The 20,495-nt window shown below is 34.4% G+C and overlaps 1 protein-coding gene across 1 annotated transcript in view; it reads right to left on the reverse strand.

The window, feature by feature from the left end:
- Baz1a (bromodomain adjacent to zinc finger domain 1A) overlaps positions 1-20,495 on the reverse strand; it is a 98,447-nt gene that overhangs the window by 46,291 nt on the left and 31,661 nt on the right. Inside the window, 3 exon segments of the mRNA XM_047541489.1 lie at positions 3,223-3,310; positions 6,656-6,757; positions 16,423-16,566. Of these exon segments, the coding sequence (XP_047397445.1) occupies positions 3,223-3,310; positions 6,656-6,757; positions 16,423-16,566 (334 nt within the window).

The following is a 20,495-nucleotide window of genomic DNA, read 5'->3' on the forward strand; positions in this document are numbered from 1 at the left end:
TTCCATCCTGCATGGTCAATCCCATTCTTACTAGAAGTTGTATGATTCAAAGATAATTACCAAATTTTAAGAGTTTCTTTCCCTTTACCTTATATCTAGAACTTGTTTACCTGTCATCCATGTCTAACCATAAATGTTTTACTAATTTTGGCTTAGTGGTCAAGATCATCACTTTCTCACAAAGAAAATAAATAATGATATAAAAATTTAAGTATTAAAACAAAAACACTTCTGAGAATTCATTTTCTACATAACATTTTTAGAACACCATTTTTTAAAAAATATTTTTTAGTTGTCAATGGACCTTTATTTTATTTATTTATATGTGATGCTAAGGATTGAACCCATTGCCTCACACATGCTAGGCAAGTGCTCTACCACTGAGTCACAACCCTAGCCCTAGAACACCATTTTTAACACTTAAAATTCAATCACTTTTGGCTATCATAATAAATCAATAATCTATTAAGATCTTACATCAAAGTAGACTCCATTAGGATAATTTTATGTTATCCTACATAATCCTGAGTATATAGAACTGCTCTTTAATGTGCTATATAAAGCACATGGGTAGTTTCTTCTCAAATATAGGATGAGTATTCCTTATTTGAAATGCTTGGAATCAAAAGTGTTATGGGTATTTTAAGATTCTGGAATATTTGCATACACTTCATATTTTAGGAATAGAACAAAATTCATTTATGTTTCATACATACCTTGTATACACATCCTAAAGGTAAATTTATATGATTTTAATAATTTTATGCACAAAACAAAAGTTTCATGATGTAGAATTTTCCACTTTGAGTCATGTCAGTTCTCAAAAAGTTTCAGATTTTGGAGCATTTTGGATTTTCAAAATTAGAGATGCTCAAACTGGAAATCCATATGCAGTAAAATGAAATTAAACCTCTATCTCTCACCCTGCACAAAACTCAACTCAAAATGGATCAAAGACATAGGAATTAGACCAGAGACCCTGCACCTAATAAAAGACAAAGCAGGCCTGAATCTTCCTCATGTTGGCTTAGGATCAGACTTACTCAATAAGACTCCCAAAGCACAAGAAATCAAAGCAAGAATCAATAAATGGGATGGACTCAAACTAAAAAGCTTTTTCTCAGCAAAGGAAACAATCAATAATGTGAAGAGAGAGCCTACAGAGTGGGAGAAAATCTTTTCCACATGCACTTCAGATAGAGCACTTATCTCCAAAATTTATAAAGAACTTACAAAAATTTACACCAAAAATACAAAGAACCCAATCAATAAATGGGCCAAGGAACTAGACAGACACTTTACAGAAGAAGACACACAGGCAATTAAGAAATATATGAAAAAGTGTTCAACATCTCTAATAATTAGAGAAGTGCAAATTAAAACAATTCTAAGATTTCATCTTACTCCAATTAGAATGGCTTTTATCAAGAACACAAGCAATAATAAGTGTTGGTGTGGATGTGGGGAAAAAGGCACACTTTTACATTGCTGGTGGAGTTGCAAATTGGTACAGCCACTCTGGAAAGCAGTATGGAGAATCCTAAGAAAACTTGGAATGGACCCACCTTTTGACCCAGTTATCCCACTCCTCGGTTTATACCCAAAGGACCTAAAATCAGCAAACTACAGTAACAGCCACATCAATGTTTATAGCAGCTCAGTTCTCAATAGCTAGATTGTGGAACCAACCTAGATGCCCTTCAACAGATGAATGGATAAAGAAACTCTGGTATATATTCAGCCATAAAGAATAATAATATTATGGCATTTGCAAATAAAGGGATGGAATTGGAGAATATCATGCTAAGGAAATAAGCCAAGCCCAAAAAACCAAAGGCCAAATGTTTTCCCTGATAAGTGATAATGGGGGTGGGGGGTGGGGAATGAGAGAATAATGGGGGAGCTTTAGAATATGTAGAAGGAAATGAGAAGGAGGGGGGTATGAAAAATGGTGGAATGAGACAGACATCATTGCCCTATGTACATGTATGATTACACGAATGGTATGAATCTGCATTGTGTACAACCACAGAAACAAAATTATGTACCCCATTTGTGTACCATGAATCAAAAGTTAGATAATAATAAAAAATAAATTAATAGTATAATATAATATAATATAATGGACTCCTTTGTTCAACTTAAAAAAAATTAGGGATACTCAACCTATACAGAGGATGCTATTAGGAGTACTTAAAAATGCAGAAAAAAGTGGGTATTTATATATACTATGTATATTGGTTTTAATAACATTAATTGTCCAAAATCCTTATTCATACACACACAACACACAATAAATACCCACATTTTTGTATATTTTTAAGTACTCCTAATAGCATCCTCTGCCAACAGTGGAAATCAAATTGTTGTTTTTGTGTATGTTTGCTTAAACAAGTATATGCAAGCATACCAGAATATCTAGCAACCTTTTATACTTTTAAGTAAAAATTATTTGCTATAACCTTAATTTCCATTTATGAAGTAAAATTAAGCTTCTTTTCATGTTTATTGATTGTTTCTTTTTCTTTCTTTCTTTCTTTTGTACCTGGGATTAAACCCAGGGGAACTTAACCACTAAGCCACATCCCCAGCCCCTTTTAAAAAATATTTTACTTAGAGATAGGGTCTCACTAAGTTGCTGAAGCTGGTGTTGAACTCATAATCCTACTGCCACAGCTTCCTAAGTTGCTGGGGTTATAGGCATGCACCACCGTGCCTGGCTTGATTGTTTATTTTTCTTGGTGAAATACATGCTTTATGTTTTTCACCATTTTTCCCAATTGAGCTGTTTCTATTCACTGATATATCAGAGATCTTAGTAAATTAGGAAAATTGGCCAACTGATTGTTTAATATAAAAATATACAAAATATCCATATACTCACTGACCGCCTTGTAAGGGTCTTGCTAAATTGCTAAGGCTGGTCTCATACTGCCCGTTTCCTGAGTTGCTGGGACTACAGACATGTGCCACTTCACCTGGTGTGGCTAATCTTTTTTTTTTTTTTTTTTAATTAAAAAGTGGTAGTAACTGAGATATCTAACAGTTCTAGCAATTGCAAAAATAGTAAGCCAATAAATACTTTTAAAAGTACTAAAAATTGACTCCAGCTATGAGTTACTTAAAACCAGTTTTTGACATTTTTATAATTCTACAGCTTGATAACACTATTCATTTCTTATTTTTCTTCCTTCTAACAAATAATTTCACGACTCTGATTACCTTAATTTTAATGACTCCATCTTGTGGTTCACAGTGTTGCTTCAGAAAAAGTTTAAGTTTATCACGAGAAAATAAGTGTTTTCTCCTGCTACGGGGGAAGAAGAAAGAGGGTAGTATTAATATCAAAGAATATTCAACTCAAACTCCAAATTTTCTGTAAATTTATAAATTAAATTTTAAGCCCAGGAAATTAAAGATATTTCATCTTCCAACAGTATTTATATAGAAATTATGGAAACTTTGTGCAGAGGTATTTATGTTGGAAGTTATAAGATCTATTTCAGAGTATCTATTTAAAAGTCTATTACAAAAATAGTATATGCATTTGTTGCTTAGGAGCCATTTGGAAAACCTCAAGGAAAATATAATATGGACTATATACCAAACTTTATCACTCTTCCAAATATCATCATTAAAATTATTTTAAAAAGTATAATTGGTAGATTATCAGATATTACATAATACTAAGTAACTCAACACTGAAATGGATATTGTAAACAGGGCTGAATATAGCTTTTTTTTTTTTTTTTTTGGGTGCTGGGGATCAAAACCAGGACCTTGTGCTTACAAGGCAAGCACTCTACCGACTGAGCCATCTCCCCAGCCCCTGAATATAGTTCTTATTGAATTTTTAAATCTTTGGTACTTAAATTTCATATGGAAGCCAAGAAATATGTAGGTAAAAATTTAAAAAAGTGCTTGGGTTCAGTGGCTTGCCCCTATAATCCCAAGCTACTTGGAAGGCTGAGACGCGAGGATCACAAGTTTTAGGGCAGCCTGGATAATTTACAGAGACCCTGTCTCTAAAAAAGGGCAGGAGATATAGCTCAGTGGTAGAGGAATTGTAGGGACTTGGGTACAGTCCCCAGTACCATCACCTCACACACACTCTCTCTTACACACACACACACACACATCATCATCATCAACATCATCATAAATAATTAAAGAGAATTAAGATTAAGATTCCAAAACATATGATTTTTGATTCTCCCTTATCCGTCTGAAGAAGAAAAAAAAAAAAAAAAAACCACGGAACACCACTAACAACAAAATCAAATCAATAAAAACTCCACAAGTATTTCTGTAAATATCCAAACATTTTTATATGATTCAAAGTATTCTCTTCAAGAAAAAGCCAAGTTAGAGGTTGGGGTTGTGGCTCAGTGGTAGAGTGTGCTCACCTCACATGTGTGAGGCACTGGGTTTGATCCTCAGCATGAAATAAAAATAACTAAATAAAATAAAGATATTGTGTCTATCTACAACTAAAAAAAAAAAAAAAAAGAAAAAGTTAAAAGCTTCTATAAGTGAATAAACAATAAGAAGTTTTTTGGGGGGTGGTTGATGTTTTGTTTTGTGGTACTGGGATTTGAACTCAGGGATGCTTTGCCACTGAGCTACATCCCTAGCTCTTTTTATTCTTTATTTTGAAACAGGGTTTTGCTAATTTGCTTAGGGTCTTGCTAAGTTGCTGAGGCTGACCCTGAACAGACAATTCTCCTGACTCAGCCTCCTGAGTCACTGGGATTATAGGCATGAGCCACAATATCCAGCAATATAAAAGTTTTAAAGCAGGGCCTCCCAAAAATGTATATTCTCTTTTTAAACTTTAAGTTTCATTATAGCAAGGATTCTTTGGTTCTCTGCTATATCCCAGCACCACACAGTAGTTGGCAAAAAAGAAGGTACACATTTGTTGACTATTGAATAAATAAATAACCAGTCCTCAAAAAGACTACAGTGTTATATATGGTAGCTAATAATGATCTATGGTTTTATTAAGTAAAATTAAGAATTCAGTTTCTTATTCTGCTAGCCATTTTTGAAGTGCTTAACAGCCACATATAGCTATCAGACTATCTTATTGGACAGTTCACATATCATAGAAAGATGTATTATCTGTACTACTCTAGCATATCAAGCCATCTTCATTATAGAAATATTACTCTTCATTAAAAGAATAAAACTATCTTTTGATGCTAACAAAGTATCAGTCATTTACGCTTTCTATTGTCAAGTATAATCCTCTCACTTTGTAATTCTTTGGTTTACAAGTTAAGAAGTAAATGTGTTAAAAAGATTATCTAAGATCTAGCTGAATAATTATAAAGAGTAAATAAAAAAGTAAACAGAAAAATAAAAAATTAGAGAATTTATACTATATAAATCACATATCTTGAACTAAAGGGAAAAGAAAAAAAAGACAAAACTCAACTGTGAATAGGAAAATATTTGCAGTCTCAACCATCCTATTCATTAGTCCATAAACTAATTTAAAGGTTTCAATAATCCTGCCAGGCACAGTGATGCAGGCCTGTAATCTCTGCAGCTAGCAGGAGGATCACAAGTTCAAAGTCAGCCTCAGCAATTTAGTGAGGCCCTAAGCAATTTAGTGAGACCCTGTCTCAAAATAAAAAATAAAAAAGGCCTGGGGATGTGGCTCAGTGGTTAAGCAATCTTTGGTACTGCTGCTGCTACTACTACTACTACTAATAATAATAATAATAATGCATTAATATTAAATTGAGAATATTATATTTCAATTTACGGTAAAATGTAGAATGTTCTAGAGCTCTTCAATTAATGATGGGTTATTAACACCAACTGACTGACAAACCACATACCTCAATACGGCTACACAAAATGTGATATATCTGACTCAGGATTTTCTTAACATATCTTTTTCTTTGGATACATGTATGTATGATGTAAAATATAATTTTACATCAAATGATATGTAAGACTGACCCCTAGGTGGCAGGTTCATAGCTAGTTGATGTCAACATACTTTCATATGACTACAAGCCTAACAAATAGACAATAGGAATTTTCCTAAATACATCTCTGCAACCTACAGTCAATTCTTTTTTTTGGGGGATGGGGGATGGAGCAGGAGAGGTAGTAGGGATTGAACCTAGGGCCTCAAGTATGCCAGACAAGTGCTCTATCACTGAACTACATCCCCAGCTCTGCTCCTTCTTTTAAACTTTATTTTGACAAAGGGTCTTGCTAAATTGTCCAAGTTGGCCTTGAACCTGTAATTCCCTTGCTTCAGTCTCTGGGTAGATGGGATTACACGTGTGCAGCACCTCAGTTGGTTAAGTTGGTTCTTTTATACTACAAATGTGCCATATTTGTAAGTACTATTAAATTTCTCATCTTTGAAAACACCTCTCTCATGAGAAATACTTTATAAATAAAATCCTTCTTAATTCTTTAGTTTGAAGACTATTTGTGGTTAGTTAATAACCTAAACAGAGGGTTTAAGGAGTCCATTAGGATTCATTTTTATCAGTGTTAAGAAAATATAAATTTACTTTAAAAGCAGAAGTAATCATCTGCAACATTACTCATTTGTTCTAAAGCAAACCTTCTAAATCTAACCTACACAATTATTGTACTTTACTTTATAGAAGATGCTGAGTTTTACCTGATCTGTGTTGCTTTAACAATAGCAGACTCATACAATTCCTTTTTAGTGGGTTGCACCTTGTACTTGAATAATAAAGGATCAACTGCATCTTTTTTCTTCCTAAAGAGATGAAAGACACAAATCAGTTACGGATGATAAACCCTCCCTGCTGTTCCCTTAGCTAAAATATACAAAGTTCAATTTAATGTTGGTACTTATTTTAATTACTCATTTGATAAAATTTCCCTTACGTGAAGAAAGTAACTAGAGACAAACAAGCATTGAGCATTTAGGTCAGACCACTTTGTAAAAAAAAAAAATCTAAACTTGCTTTTAAACTTCCTTCCTCATAGCTATATAACCCAAGAGCAAAAGTGGATACAATGTAGTTTATCTAAACAATTGGCGAAGAGGCTTTATGTTTTAATTCATACCTCTACCAACTTCTTTCCTTTGAGAGTACATTCATCCACTCATTCAATAGTTTTATATATATATACATTTTACTTCTACTAAAATGGAAATTGTTTTTGTTATCCTATGGGTAATAAATAAATTTCATTATCAGCAGAACAGAAATGACCAAAAAACCAAAACTATACCTTTTTTATAACTTATATTATTTATTTACTTATTTATTTTATGTGGTGCTGAGAATCAAACCAGTGCCTCACACATCCTAGACAAGTGTTTTACCACTGAGCTACAACCCTTGTCACCAAACTATACTTTCAACATAAAGGTTTCTTTTAAGATTATTATCAAACCCAGCACAGTGACATACACCTATAACCCCAGTGACTTGGAAGGCTGAGGCAGAAGGATCACAAGTTTAAGGCCAGCCTCAGTAACTTAGTGAAGTCCTGTCTCAAAACAAACAAAACAACAACAACAAAGAATAATTATCAAGTTATAATCACTATAAATGTTCTTCAATGACAACTCATTGAATGATTATATATTCAGCACAGATGGTTACTTAGGACAATACATATATTTTAATTTAAAATACTAACCTTACTTTTTTTATAACAATTTTTTATTTGTTCTAATTGGTTATAGATGACAGTAGAATGCATTTTGACACATTGTACATAAATGGAGCATAACTTCTCCTTCCTTTGGCTGTACATGGTGCTTAGTCACCAGTAGTATAATCATAACATGTAATAATGTAATAATGTCTGTCTCATTATACCATCCTTCCCATCCCCACTGCCCCACCCCTCCCCTCACTCCTCTCTGCACAGTCCAAAGTTCCTTCATGCTTCCCTACACCCCCTTCCCCACTATGGATCAGCATCCACTTATCAGAGAGAACATTCAGCCTTTGGTTTTTGGGAATTGCTTTATTTCACTTAGCATGATATTCTTTAGTTTGATCCATTTACCTGCAAATGTCATAATTTCAATCTTCTTTAAGGCTCAGTAATATTCCATTGTGTATACATACCACATTTTCTTTATCCATTCATCTGTTGAAAGGTATCTAGGTTGGTTCCATAGTTTAGCTATTGTGATTTGAGCTGCTATAAACACTGATGTGCCTGCATCACTGTAATATGCTGATTTTAAGGTCCTCTGGGTACAAATCAAGAAGTGGGAATGCTGGGTCAAACGGTGGTTCCATTCCTAGTTTTCTGGGGAATCTCCATACTGCTTTCCATAGTGTTTGCACCAATCTGCAGTCCCACCAGTTAATGTATAAGTGTACCTTTCCCCCATATCCTCACCAACACTTAATATTGCTTGTATTCTTGATAACTGCCATTCTGACTGGAGTGAGATTAAAATCTTAATTTTGATTTGCATTTATTTAATTGCTAGAGATGATGAACAAATTTTCATATGTTTGTTGATTGATTGTATTTCTTCTTCTCTAAAGTGTCTGTTCAGTTCCTTAGCCCATATTATTGATTGGGTTATTTGGGTTTTTGGTGTTACCTTTTTTTTTTTTTTTAATTTTTTGGAGTCAATGAACCTTTATTTTATTTATTATATGTGGTGCTGGGAATTGAACCCAGTGCCTCACACATGCTAGGCAAGTGCTCTGCCACTGAGCCACAACCCCAGCCCCTGGTGTTACATTTTTTGAGTTCTGTACATATCCTGGAGTTTCATGCTCTATCTGAAGTGCGTGTGGTAAAGATTTTCTGCCATTTTGTAGGCTCTCTCTTCACATTATTGTTTCCTTTGCTGAGAATAAGCTTTTTTAGTTAGAATTCATCCCATTTATTGATTCTTAATTTTAATTTTTACACTTTAGGAGTCTTGTTATGGAAGTCTGGTCCTAAGCCGACATGATGAAGATTTGGACCTACTTTTTCTTCTATTAGGGGGCAGGGTTTCTGTCCTAGTGCCCAAGTCTTTGATCCACTTTGAGTTTCATTTTTGTGCAGGGTGAGAGAAGTTTAATTTCTTTTTGTTACATATGGATTTCCAGCATTCCTGGTATTGTGATGCCTCCTGCTTCACTCTTCTTGCTAAGGATTGCTTTGGCAATTCTGGGTCTCTAATTTTTTCCACATGAATTTCATGATTGCTTTTTCTAGTTCTATGAAGAATGTCATTGGGATTTTAATAGGAATTGTATTAAATCTGCATAACACTTTTGGTAGTATGGCCATTTTGACAATATTAATTCCACCTATCCACAAGCATGGAAGATCTTTCCAACTTCTAAGGTCTTCTTCACTGTCTTTCTTCAGTGTTCTATAGTTTTCATTGTAGAGATCTTTCGCCTCTTTTGTTAGATTGATTCCCAAGTATCTTATTTTTTGCGAGGCTATTGTGAATAGGGTAGTTTTCCTAATTTCTCTTACAGTGGATTCATCGCTTATGTACAGGAATGCATTTGATTTATGGGTATTAATGTTATATCCTGCTACTTTGCTGAATTCATTTATGAGTTCTAAAAGTTTTCTGGTCGAATTTTTTGTATCTTTTAAACATAGAATCATGTCGTGGGAAAACAGTGATAGTCTGAGTTCTTTTCCTATTTGTATCCCTTTAATTTCTTTTGTCTGTCTGATCGCTGTAGAGTTTCAAGGACGATGTTAAATGGAAGTGGTAAAAGAGTGCATGCCTATCTTGTTCCAGTTTTTAGGGGAAATGTTTACAATTTTTCTCCATTTAGAATGATGTTGGCCATGGCCTTAGCATAGATAGCTTTTACAATGTTGAGGTATGTTCCTATATCCCTAGTTTTTCTAGTGTTTTGAACATGAAGAGGTGCTATATTTTGTCAAATGCTTTTTCTGTGTCTATTGAGATAATCATATGATCTTTTGTCTATTGATGTGATGTATTATGTTTATTGATTTCCATATGTTGAACCAACCTTGCACCCTGGGATGAACCCCACTTGATGGTGGTGAACTATCTTTTTAATAGGTTTTTATATGCTATTTGCCAGAATTTTATTGAGAATTTTTGCGTCTATGTTCATCAGGGATAAAGTTTTCTTTCCTTGATGTCTCTGTCTGGTTTTGGTATCATGGTGATAACTAGGCTCTTAGAATGAGTTTGGAAGCATTCCCTCCTTTTCTATTTCATGGAATAATTTGAGGAGTATTGGTATTAATTCTTCTTTGAATATACGTTAGAATGAGATAAAGCTAATTATACCACAGGGATACTTTGTATAGATTATATAATAATATCTCTTTGAAAGTCTTGTAGAACTTGACTGGGAATGTGTCTAGTCCTGGGCTTTTCTTGGTTCTAACCTTACTCTTCACACATTAAATTTTCATGAATGGAACTACCAATACCAGAACAATTAAGCCCATTTTAATTGTATATGTATTTTAATAGAAATTTACATCACACCAAACAAAGAGAATTTCTGTTTGTTTCCAAATGTAACATACTTGCTAAAATACAAAGTTAGTTATTTTTATTAACTCTTCAGGGTGTTTTCAGATTAAATAAAACAGTAACTATTTCATGATATCATTGTTTTCAGAAAAAGCAGAATTGGGCACCCTCATAGGACTCATAACTTGAAAATCTTGACAACTTCTAGCTTTAATGCATTTATGTCCAGTTCTGTTCTTTTTGGTTGTTCTGCTTAGATATACATCACAGTAGACTGTATTTTGATACAACATACATATCTACTTTTAAAACAATATACAGATTCCATTATCTTACTAACAGTCAAGTTATCATGAGAGCCAGATTACATTACATGAAAGAAATTTAGTGAATATAATATTTTGAGATTAGACACATATTGCTGAAGAGGCTCCTAAACCTATATACAAGATATGTAAGTAATATTTCAGAGAGGAGCACCAGGAGACAAAACTCTAAACTTCTTAACCTTAATTCTTTTGGAGGGTGGGGGGGTATTGGGTATTAGACCTAGGGCTTTACACAACCTAGGCATGTGCTCTACCACTGAGCTACATTCCCCAATCCTTCACCTCAATTTTATTTTATTTATTTATTTGTAGTTCTGGGGATAGAACCCAGGACCTTGGGTTAGGCAAGCATTCTACCACCAAGCTATATCATTAGCACCTCAATTTTATATGATGCAAAATATCATCTCTAAAACACATTTCAAACTTTTATCTAGTACCATAAATTATACAAAAGAAGTAAACTTTAAATTTAAATTTTGCTTGCATGAATTAAATGAATAATTCTAAATTTGAGGTATTATTATATATTCTATACAAAGTATCCCTGTGGTATAATTAGCCTTATCTCATTCTAAAGTATATTTACACAGGAATATGGAAATTTGTCCTATGACTTAAGGTCAACAGCTAAGGAAGAAAATGACCTCATATTTTCACTGAAGAATCCAATTCCAGCAAAAGGGCAGGAGTGCTAGGTTCTTTAAGAACCACAGATTGCTAAAATGTCCCAAGGGCTGTTAAGAATACATGAAGTATGTTTTGTGATGAGCTGGAACAGCAGCATTTCTTTCATAGCCTTTTTCACAAGCTTAGTTTAAGTCTGGGCTAAGGGTATAGCTAATGGTAGTGAACACGCTTAGCTATAAGAGACTCTGGGTTCAATTCCCAACACCAACAAATAAATAAGCCTATATTTAAGATGATCCTCAAAATTACTAAGTGACCTGTTCCCCAAAACTTTGAACACTGCCCACCAACAAAAATTGGTTATTGCCTTTATACGGTTACATCTTTTTTTTAATTTGTAATTTTTTATGTGTTCTAATTAGTTATACATGACAGTAGAATGCATTTATTCACTTTGATATACCATACATAAATGGGATATAATTTCTCATTTTTCTGATTGTACATGTTGTAGAATCACATCAGTCAAGTAGTCATATGTACATAAGGTAATAATGTCTATTTCATTCTACCATTCTTCCTATTCCTATATCCCTCCCCTCCCTTCACTTCCCTCGACCTAAAGGAACTCTTCTTCCCTAGCACCCCACCTCACTGTGAATAGCATCTACATATACAGTTACTTCTTATTTCAATAATATATGGCTATCAATGCCCAGACTGATAAGTAAGCTAATAATATGTTCCGAAGGAATGAAATGTCATAGAAAAATCAAGATTTTAATTCCCTGATTTTACAAACATGGCATTTGGCTTTGCAAAAAATCATCAATATGCTCCCCCAAATGTATCAAAATCTTTTTACAAAACTCTGATCAAAATATATTGAAAAGGTACTATGACTCAGCAACAAAAAGACAAATAATCCAATTTTAAAATGGGTGTTTAGCATGTGCAAGTCCTTAAATTCTATCCCTAGTATCGGAAAAAAAAAAAAAATTGGACAACGCATTTGAGCAGACATTTCTTCAAATAAGGTATACAAATACCTAAGAAACACATGAAAAGACATTCAACATTATTAATAATTAGGGAAACCCAAATAAAACCACAGAATATCACTTTACATACATATGGATGACTATAATTAAAAATAACAGGGCTGGTAGCTCAGTGGTAGAATAGCTTGCCTAGCATGTGTGATGCCCTGGGTTCAGTTCCCAGCTGCACAAAAAGCAAACCAAACAATCAGAAAACAGCAAGGGATGACAAAAGTATAACAAAATCGAAAACTTGTATATTGCTAGGAAGAATGTAAAAAGACATAGCTGCTGGGAAAAACAGTTTGGCAGTTCCTCAAAAAGTTAAGTGCAGAATTACCACCTAACCCAGCAATTCTACTCAAGGTATATACTGAAAAGCATTTAAAACAGGGATTCAATTACTTGTACAACAGTATTTACTGCAGCATTATTCACAACAGTCAAAGGTGAAAACAACCCAAGTATCCATCAACAAATGAATGAATAAACAAAATACAGTGTGTGTGTGTGTGTGTGTGTGTGTATACACACACAATAAAATATTCAGCGATAATGAAGAAATTAAGTTCTGATTCATGCTACAACACGAATGAACTCTGAGAACATCACCCTAAGTGAAATAAACCAGACAAAAGGACAAATACATAATTCTACTTATATGAAATACTTAGAATATGAAAAATCAGAGAGACAAAGAGTTGATTAGCAATTACTAAACTGGAGAAGGAATAAATGGGATGTTAAAGCCTAATAGATACAGAATTTGTTTGTGGTGATAAAAGTGTTTTTGAAATAGATTGTGATAGTAGCTGTATAAACTGTAAATGTAATTAATGTCACCAAATTGCACACTAAAAATGGCAATATATTATGCACACGTATTTTTTAAATTAATATACTTTATTCTTTATATTTTTAGGTTCACATCAAAATTGAACAGAAAGTACAGCATTCCCATATATTCCCTGTCTCCACACATACACAACCTTCCCTGCCATCAACATTCTGAATCAGAGTAGAACACTGTTACAATCAATGAGCTTCTACTGACACATTATCATCACCCAAAGTCCATACTTTATATTAGGGTTCACTCTTGGTGTTGTAGACCGATGTATAAAAGCATGTATCCAGCACTGTAGTAATGCCCTAGAAATCTTTTGTGCTCTACCAATTCATCCCTCCTTCCCTGCAACTCCTGGCAACAGTACTTATCCTTTTACTGTCTCCATAATTTTGCCTTATCCAGAATATCATATAGTTAGAATCATACAGTCTGTAACAGATTAGCTTTTAGAATCATACAAGTCTATAACAGAGACTTTTTTCCAGATCGGCTTCTTTCACTTAATATGCAATTATATTTCCACCATGTTTTTCCATGGCTTGCTAGTTCATTTCTTTTTGGTGCCGAATGACATTCCAATGTTTCTATGTACCATTTTTATTTATCCACTGACCTACTGAAGGACATCTTAGCTGCTTCCATGTTTTGAAATTACAAATAAAGTTAGAAAGTTTATTTACAAATAAAGTTATAAATATCCACATGCAGGTTTTTGTGTGGATGTAAGTTTCAACACATCTGGGTAAATATCAAGGAGTAAAACTGCTGGATCATACAAGAATATGTTTAGTTTTTTTTTAAATATATGGTTAGTTTTTTTAAGAAACTGCCCAGTTGTCTTCCAAAGTGTCTTTACTATTTTACATTTCTTCCAGCAACAAATTGGAGGTTCTGTTGCTCCACATTCTCACCAACATTTGGTTTTGTCAGCGTCCTGGATTTTAGCCATTCTAATAGGTATGTTGTAGTGTCTTGTTGTTTTAATTTCCAATTCCCTAATGACAATTGATATTGAACAACTTTTCACATATTTACTTGCTATCTATATAATTTCTTTGGTGAAGTGTCTGTTCAGGTCTTTTGCCCATATTTTAATTACGTTGTTCATTTTCTGAGTTTTAAGAATTCCCTTGTAAAGTTTGGGTAACAGTCAGTCCCACCACTCACCAGGACTGGGGATTCAACCCAGGGGTACTCTACCACTGAGTTACAACCCAGAAATTTTTCATTTTTATTGTGAGATAGGGTCTAAGTTGCTGAGGCTGGCCTCCAATTTATGATCTCTGCCTCAGTCTCTGGAGTGACTGGGATTATAGAAATGTGCCACTATGCCTGACTGTATAACTATTTTAACAGATGGTCTTTGGCAAGTTCTTTCTTTCACTCTGTGGTTTGTTCTCTCATTCTTTTAATGCCTTTTGCAGATCAGAAATGTTTTAACTTTAATGAAGTCTAGCTGATCAATTATTTCTTTTGTGGATCAAGTCTTTTGTGTTGTATCTAGAAAGTCATTACCATATCCAAGGTCATTTAGGTTTTCTCCTATGTGTTATCCCCTAGGGGTTTTATAGTCTTATATCTTACATTTAGGTCTATAATCCATTTTGAATGAATTTTTGTGAAGGGTATAGGTTCTATACCTAGATTTAATCTTTTGTAAGTGGATGTCCAATATTTCCAGCATTGTTTATTGAAAAGACTATCTTTGCTCCATTATATTGCCTTTGCTCCTCTGTCAAGGATCAGTTAACTATATTTACATGGGTCTATTTCTGGGCTCTCTATTCTTTATCACCGTCTGTTCTTTCACTAATACCATGATTAACCTCCCTAAGTCTCAGGTTCTTCCTTGTTAAATAACAGTGGTACACGCCTGTAATCCCAGCAGCTCAGGAGGCTGAGGCAAGAGGATCACAATTTCAGAGTCAGCTAAGCAAAAAATGAGACGCTAAGCAACTCAGTGAGACCCTGTCTCTAAATAAAATACAAAATAGGGCTGGAGATGTAACTCAGTGGTTGAGTGCCCCTGAGTTCAATTGCCGGTACCCAGGAAAAAGAAAAACAAAACAAAAAACAATATTCTTCCAAGACTGAAAGAATGCATACAAAGCACCTAGCACAGTGCATGGTTATAGTCCATTGTGAAATGCTAATTATAGCTACCTATAATAGTTCACACCAGACAAAATGAGAACTTGAACTACAAGATTCTAAGACAGAACTTGGTAGGCACGGTTATTTAAAAAGCAAAGTAGTGAAGTGTGGCTTCAAGTTTTTTAGTTGAATATTATGGCACTATAATCACTGAAAATAAGGAAGCAAGAAAGACAGACAGGAGAAAGCATTTTAAAGTTTGAGATGCCTAAAAGGGAACAGAATGGAAGAATTAAGATTTTAGAATAACTAAAATAGAGAAGAGACTGCTAAACTAAAATACATAAAACGACTCACATGAGGTTTTAAATTACAACATATCAGGGCTGGGGGTATAGCTTGGTGATAGAGCACTTGCCTAGCATGATAAGTCTAGTAGGTCTGGGCTGGGGTTGTGGCTCTGTGGTAGAGCGCTTACCTGGCATGTGTGAGGCACTGGGTTCAATTCTCAGTACCACATATAAATAAATGAATAAAATAAAGGTTTATTGACATCTAAAAAAAATTTTTTTAAAGCCTAGTAGATTTAATCCCTAGCACAGACCCTTCTCCCCCAAAATTACAACATATCTACACGTTTGTGTAATTTTTGCCAACAGTACTCAGCTGAGACAGGTTAATAATTGACTCAGTTTTAGATGGTTACAGAGCTTCTTTACCATATTCACCACAAAGTATTAATAATTAAAGTTTAGATCGAGTTCTCCCAAGTAAACAAAAAGGGAAATGTATAAATGCAATTTAATGCGTTTTACTAAAAGTGCTCTTAAGCAGCTTATTAGCAATAACTAGATAGGTTAATTTTGAAAATTCTAACATCTTTTGTTGAATCAGATTGTTTAGATGGGTAGTATACCATAGTGCGATTAAAAGGGCAAGTAAGGAGGGATGAAGGAAAAACTATTTCAATGGAATGTCAATAGTCAATCTGATAACTTAAAAATTAATTTAAAAATCACTTACCCATTTTGAAAAGAACCACTTTGTGTTTCTGAATCATCACTGTCACTGATGATAATAGTTTCTCCATCTGTACTGCTAACATGTCCATTAGCATAACCATTTTGATGTGATGGAGGAAGGACTTCCAAAATCCTACACTGTAACCTGAAACAAAACGATATATTTAAAAATGTAAATCATTTGATATTTCACAAACATTTCACAACAATCTGTTTTGAACAAATGAAGTTTTTACTTAATTATTTATGCACACATACATAATTGCATTATAACAAGGATAACTGCCTACATCATAATAAGGTCTGATTGAAATCCCAATAGTCATGCTTATTATCTACAAAAGGATCAGTTTTGTAGAGTATAGCTGACTGAATAAACAATTTAATTAAGAAAAAAATATAGAATATACAATTCAAGCAAAGATTATATACAATTCAAATACAAAGCTACCAAAAAAACCTATAAGTTCAATTTATGAAAATCTTCAGCAATTATATTCTTTATATTTCCTTCCTCCTACTAGATCTGAATTTAGTTTCTTTTTTATGTTTATTTGGTTTTGGGGGAGAACCAGGGATTAAACTCAGGGGTGCTTAACCACTGAGCCACATCCCCAGCCCTTTTTAAAATTTTTATTTTGAGACAGTATCTCCCTAAGTTGCTTTAGGACCTCACTAAGTTGCTGAAGCTGGCTTTGAATTTGTGATCCTTCTGCCTTTAGCTTCCTAAGTCAGTGGGATTACAGAGGTGTGCCACTGTGCCCAGCTTTAGTTTCTTAATTTATCAAGTCAGGCTGTTGATTTGAGATCTTTTTCTTTCTTTTTTTTTAAACAATTAGATGGACACAATACCTTTATTTTCTTTATTTATTTTTATGTTGAAACCAGTGCCTCACATATGCCAGATGATACCTCTACCACTGAGCCATAAATCCCAGCCCCGAGATCTGTCTCATTTTTTAACATATGCATTTTTGGCCATAAAATTTCTCTTAGCTCTGCTGTATCTTGTTAAGTTTGGGTATTTTCTTTTTTTATTGGTCTGTATTTTATATTTCCTTGGTTTTTTTTTTTTTTTTTTCCTAATCCAATAGATGTTTAAGAATGGGTTATTTAATTTTCACAAATTTGTGAATTTTCCAGTCATCTTGTGGTCAGGGAAAATACTTTGTATGATAATGTGACCATTAATCTTAGGGATCAACTTGGCTATATCAGAGGAAACCCGGATAGCCGATAAAGCATTATTTTTGGGTGAGTCTGGGGACTAACTGAAGATGATAAGCTCTCAGTGTGGGTGGGCATAATCCAATCAGCAACCACCAATTCTGAGCTTCAGGCCTTTAGCCTCAGACTGAGAGTTGAATACCCATTTCCCTGGTTCTGAGGCCTATCTTCCATCTAAGACTGAGCCATGCTACTGGCGCCTCTGGTTTTCCAGCCTGAAGATGGCCTGTAGGGGGATGTCTTGGCTTCCACAATTACGTGAGCCAATTCTAATACATTTCCTCTCTTATGTCTCTCCTCCTCCCATATATTTCCTGTTTTCCCTTCCCCTGCCTCTCTGTCAAGAATCCTGACTAATCCAAGTATCTGGCTTTTAGAATCCAATGAGAGGCAGGTGCGGTGGCACTCTCCTGTAATTCTAGCAACTTGGGAGGGCTGCAACAATTTAGCAAGGCTATAAGCAACTTATTGAGATCCTGTGTTTAAAAAAAAAAAAAGGTTGGGAATATAGTGCAGTGGTAAAGTGCCCTGCATTAAATTCCTAGCACGGGGGAAAAAATCCAATCATACCAAATTTGTTGCCCAATATATTGTCTATACTGGAGAATGTCCCATGTACACTTAAGAAGAATGCACACTGTTGCTGGGTTGAGTGTTCTGTATATCTGTTATATATAGTTGATTTATTATATTGCTCAAGTCCTCTATTTTCTTATCTTCTGATTATTCTATTCACTATTGAGAGTTGGGTATTTTAAGTTTTCAACCATTATTATCTGTCTCTCAGAAATTATATTCTTAACTAAAGTTAACTGTTCAGAAAATAAAATGTTGGCACACACTCTGATTATATAGATTGGCCTTAGAGTTTTTCAAAACATCTAACATTTTAATTCTGAAATTTTCCTGGCCATTACCTTATTATTCTCGCCAAAAATCCTGAAATGTTTTTGGTCTCTGGAAGGTTTCCTATTGACTAATTCTATGGTCCCTATTCTGGCTGTTTTGTTTTGTTTTGTTTTGTTTTGGTGCTGGGGATTTCTGGGGATTTGACCCAGGGCCTCCCATATGCTTCTATCACTGAACTCTACTGCAAGACCTATTCTGGTTTCTTTTACTCTGCACATTCTATCTAGATTTTATGGACTGCAATTTCAGACTCTTTCACTACATCTAAAATATTCCTGAATCCTATTTCTACTGTGCCAATTTTCAGCGTAAGAAAGAAAGGCACCTGCTTTCTCCACATTCCCTCTTATTCCAACTTCTTCCCACCTCGAAACCACAAGTCTACTGTGAATTCAAGATTAGGATCTCATTGTTATTAGGATCATTTTTGTTGGTTCTCAAAGAGATTTCCAAAACTTTTTCCTTTCTCAAGTCCCAGTTTAATATAAAAAAAGAGAGAGAAAAGAGATCTTAGTTTAGGATCTCTGAATTTCTTCTTTTCAATACCAAATGTCCCTATTTTTCATAATTTTCCATATTCCTATGTCACAGGGCTCTTCTTTATCCTATACCACTCTTCTTGTTTCATCTTCTGTATATGTTCAGCCTTACTCTGCTAGTGACATAGTATTCAGTATTTTGGAAAACTTACATCCATTCTCCAGCTTTCTAATACTCATGGGAACCTGGCATTGCTGAGCCAATATATATGTTCTTTAGTGTTGTGCCTTCTTTTTCCAGAGCTTTCCTCACATGACTTCACAAGTCTAAAAAGCTTTGGCCAGTTGTGGTGGGGTACACCTGTAACCCCAGTAACTCTGAAGGCTGAGAGAGGAAGATTACAAGTTTGAGGCCAGTCTCGGCAATTTAGTGAGATCCTATCTCAAAATTAAAAGGGCTGAGGAAATACCTCAGTGGCAGAGCATCCCTGAGTTCAATCTCTAGTACCACCAAAAATAAAAACAAACAACAAAACACAACTTTTCATATATCTAGATATCTTCATTCAATGAAGTCTCCTCTCCTTTTATTTACTGGCAGGTGGTTTGAACATATAGTTTATATGGTCCCTCTATTTCCCTATCACTCGGAAAATCCTCACAATTTTGGTCAACTTATAAAAGAACTAGCCCCATCAAAGTCACTGATTTTTTAAAAACTAGAGCATTACAATTAAATGTAGTGTTTGGGTTCATTTTGACAATATCATACATGCAAGGAATTTGACTTCAATCCCCTACCTCCCTCTTTCCTCTCTTCTCCTATTTTCCCTATACTCTACTGATCCTCCTTTTGCTCCTTTATTATTTTTCATTGGTAAAACCCCTGATCTTTATGTCAATAAAGCTAACAGTCTTGTTTCAGTTTTATCTTCTGTAAATCATTGTTATTCCCTTTCTTTCTAAATATGTCCTGGATCTTCCCCTTATACCTATCTCTCTACCTTTTCTCTTTGTTGGGTTCTTTTTTTTTTTTTTGTTCTTTTTTTTTTTTTAAGTACTGGCAATTGAACCCAGGGTGCTGAACCACTGAGCCACATCCCAGCTCTTTTTAAAATTTATTTTGAGACAGGATCTCACTAAGTTGTTAAGGTTGGCCTTGAAATTATGATCCTCCTGCCTCAGCCTCCTGAGTCACTGGGATTACAGGTGTGCACCACCACACACAGCTCTTCCCTGGTTCTTCCAGGGAAATGTGATTCCCCAAAAGTGTACTACATACTTCTCAATAGTTATATACTTTCCCTTGGTGTTTTCATCTCAGATCTATATAACTGACTAACCCCTAACTTCTAATAACAGTCATTTTTAAAAAATCAATTTCATCTCTATTAAGAGTCACAATAGGGCAGGGGAGATAGCTCAGTCGGTAGAGTGCTTGCCTTGCAAGCACAAGGCC

This window comes from Sciurus carolinensis, chromosome 2 (assembly GCF_902686445.1).
Source record: "Sciurus carolinensis chromosome 2, mSciCar1.2, whole genome shotgun sequence".
NCBI lineage: Eukaryota > Metazoa > Chordata > Mammalia > Rodentia > Sciuridae > Sciurus > Sciurus carolinensis.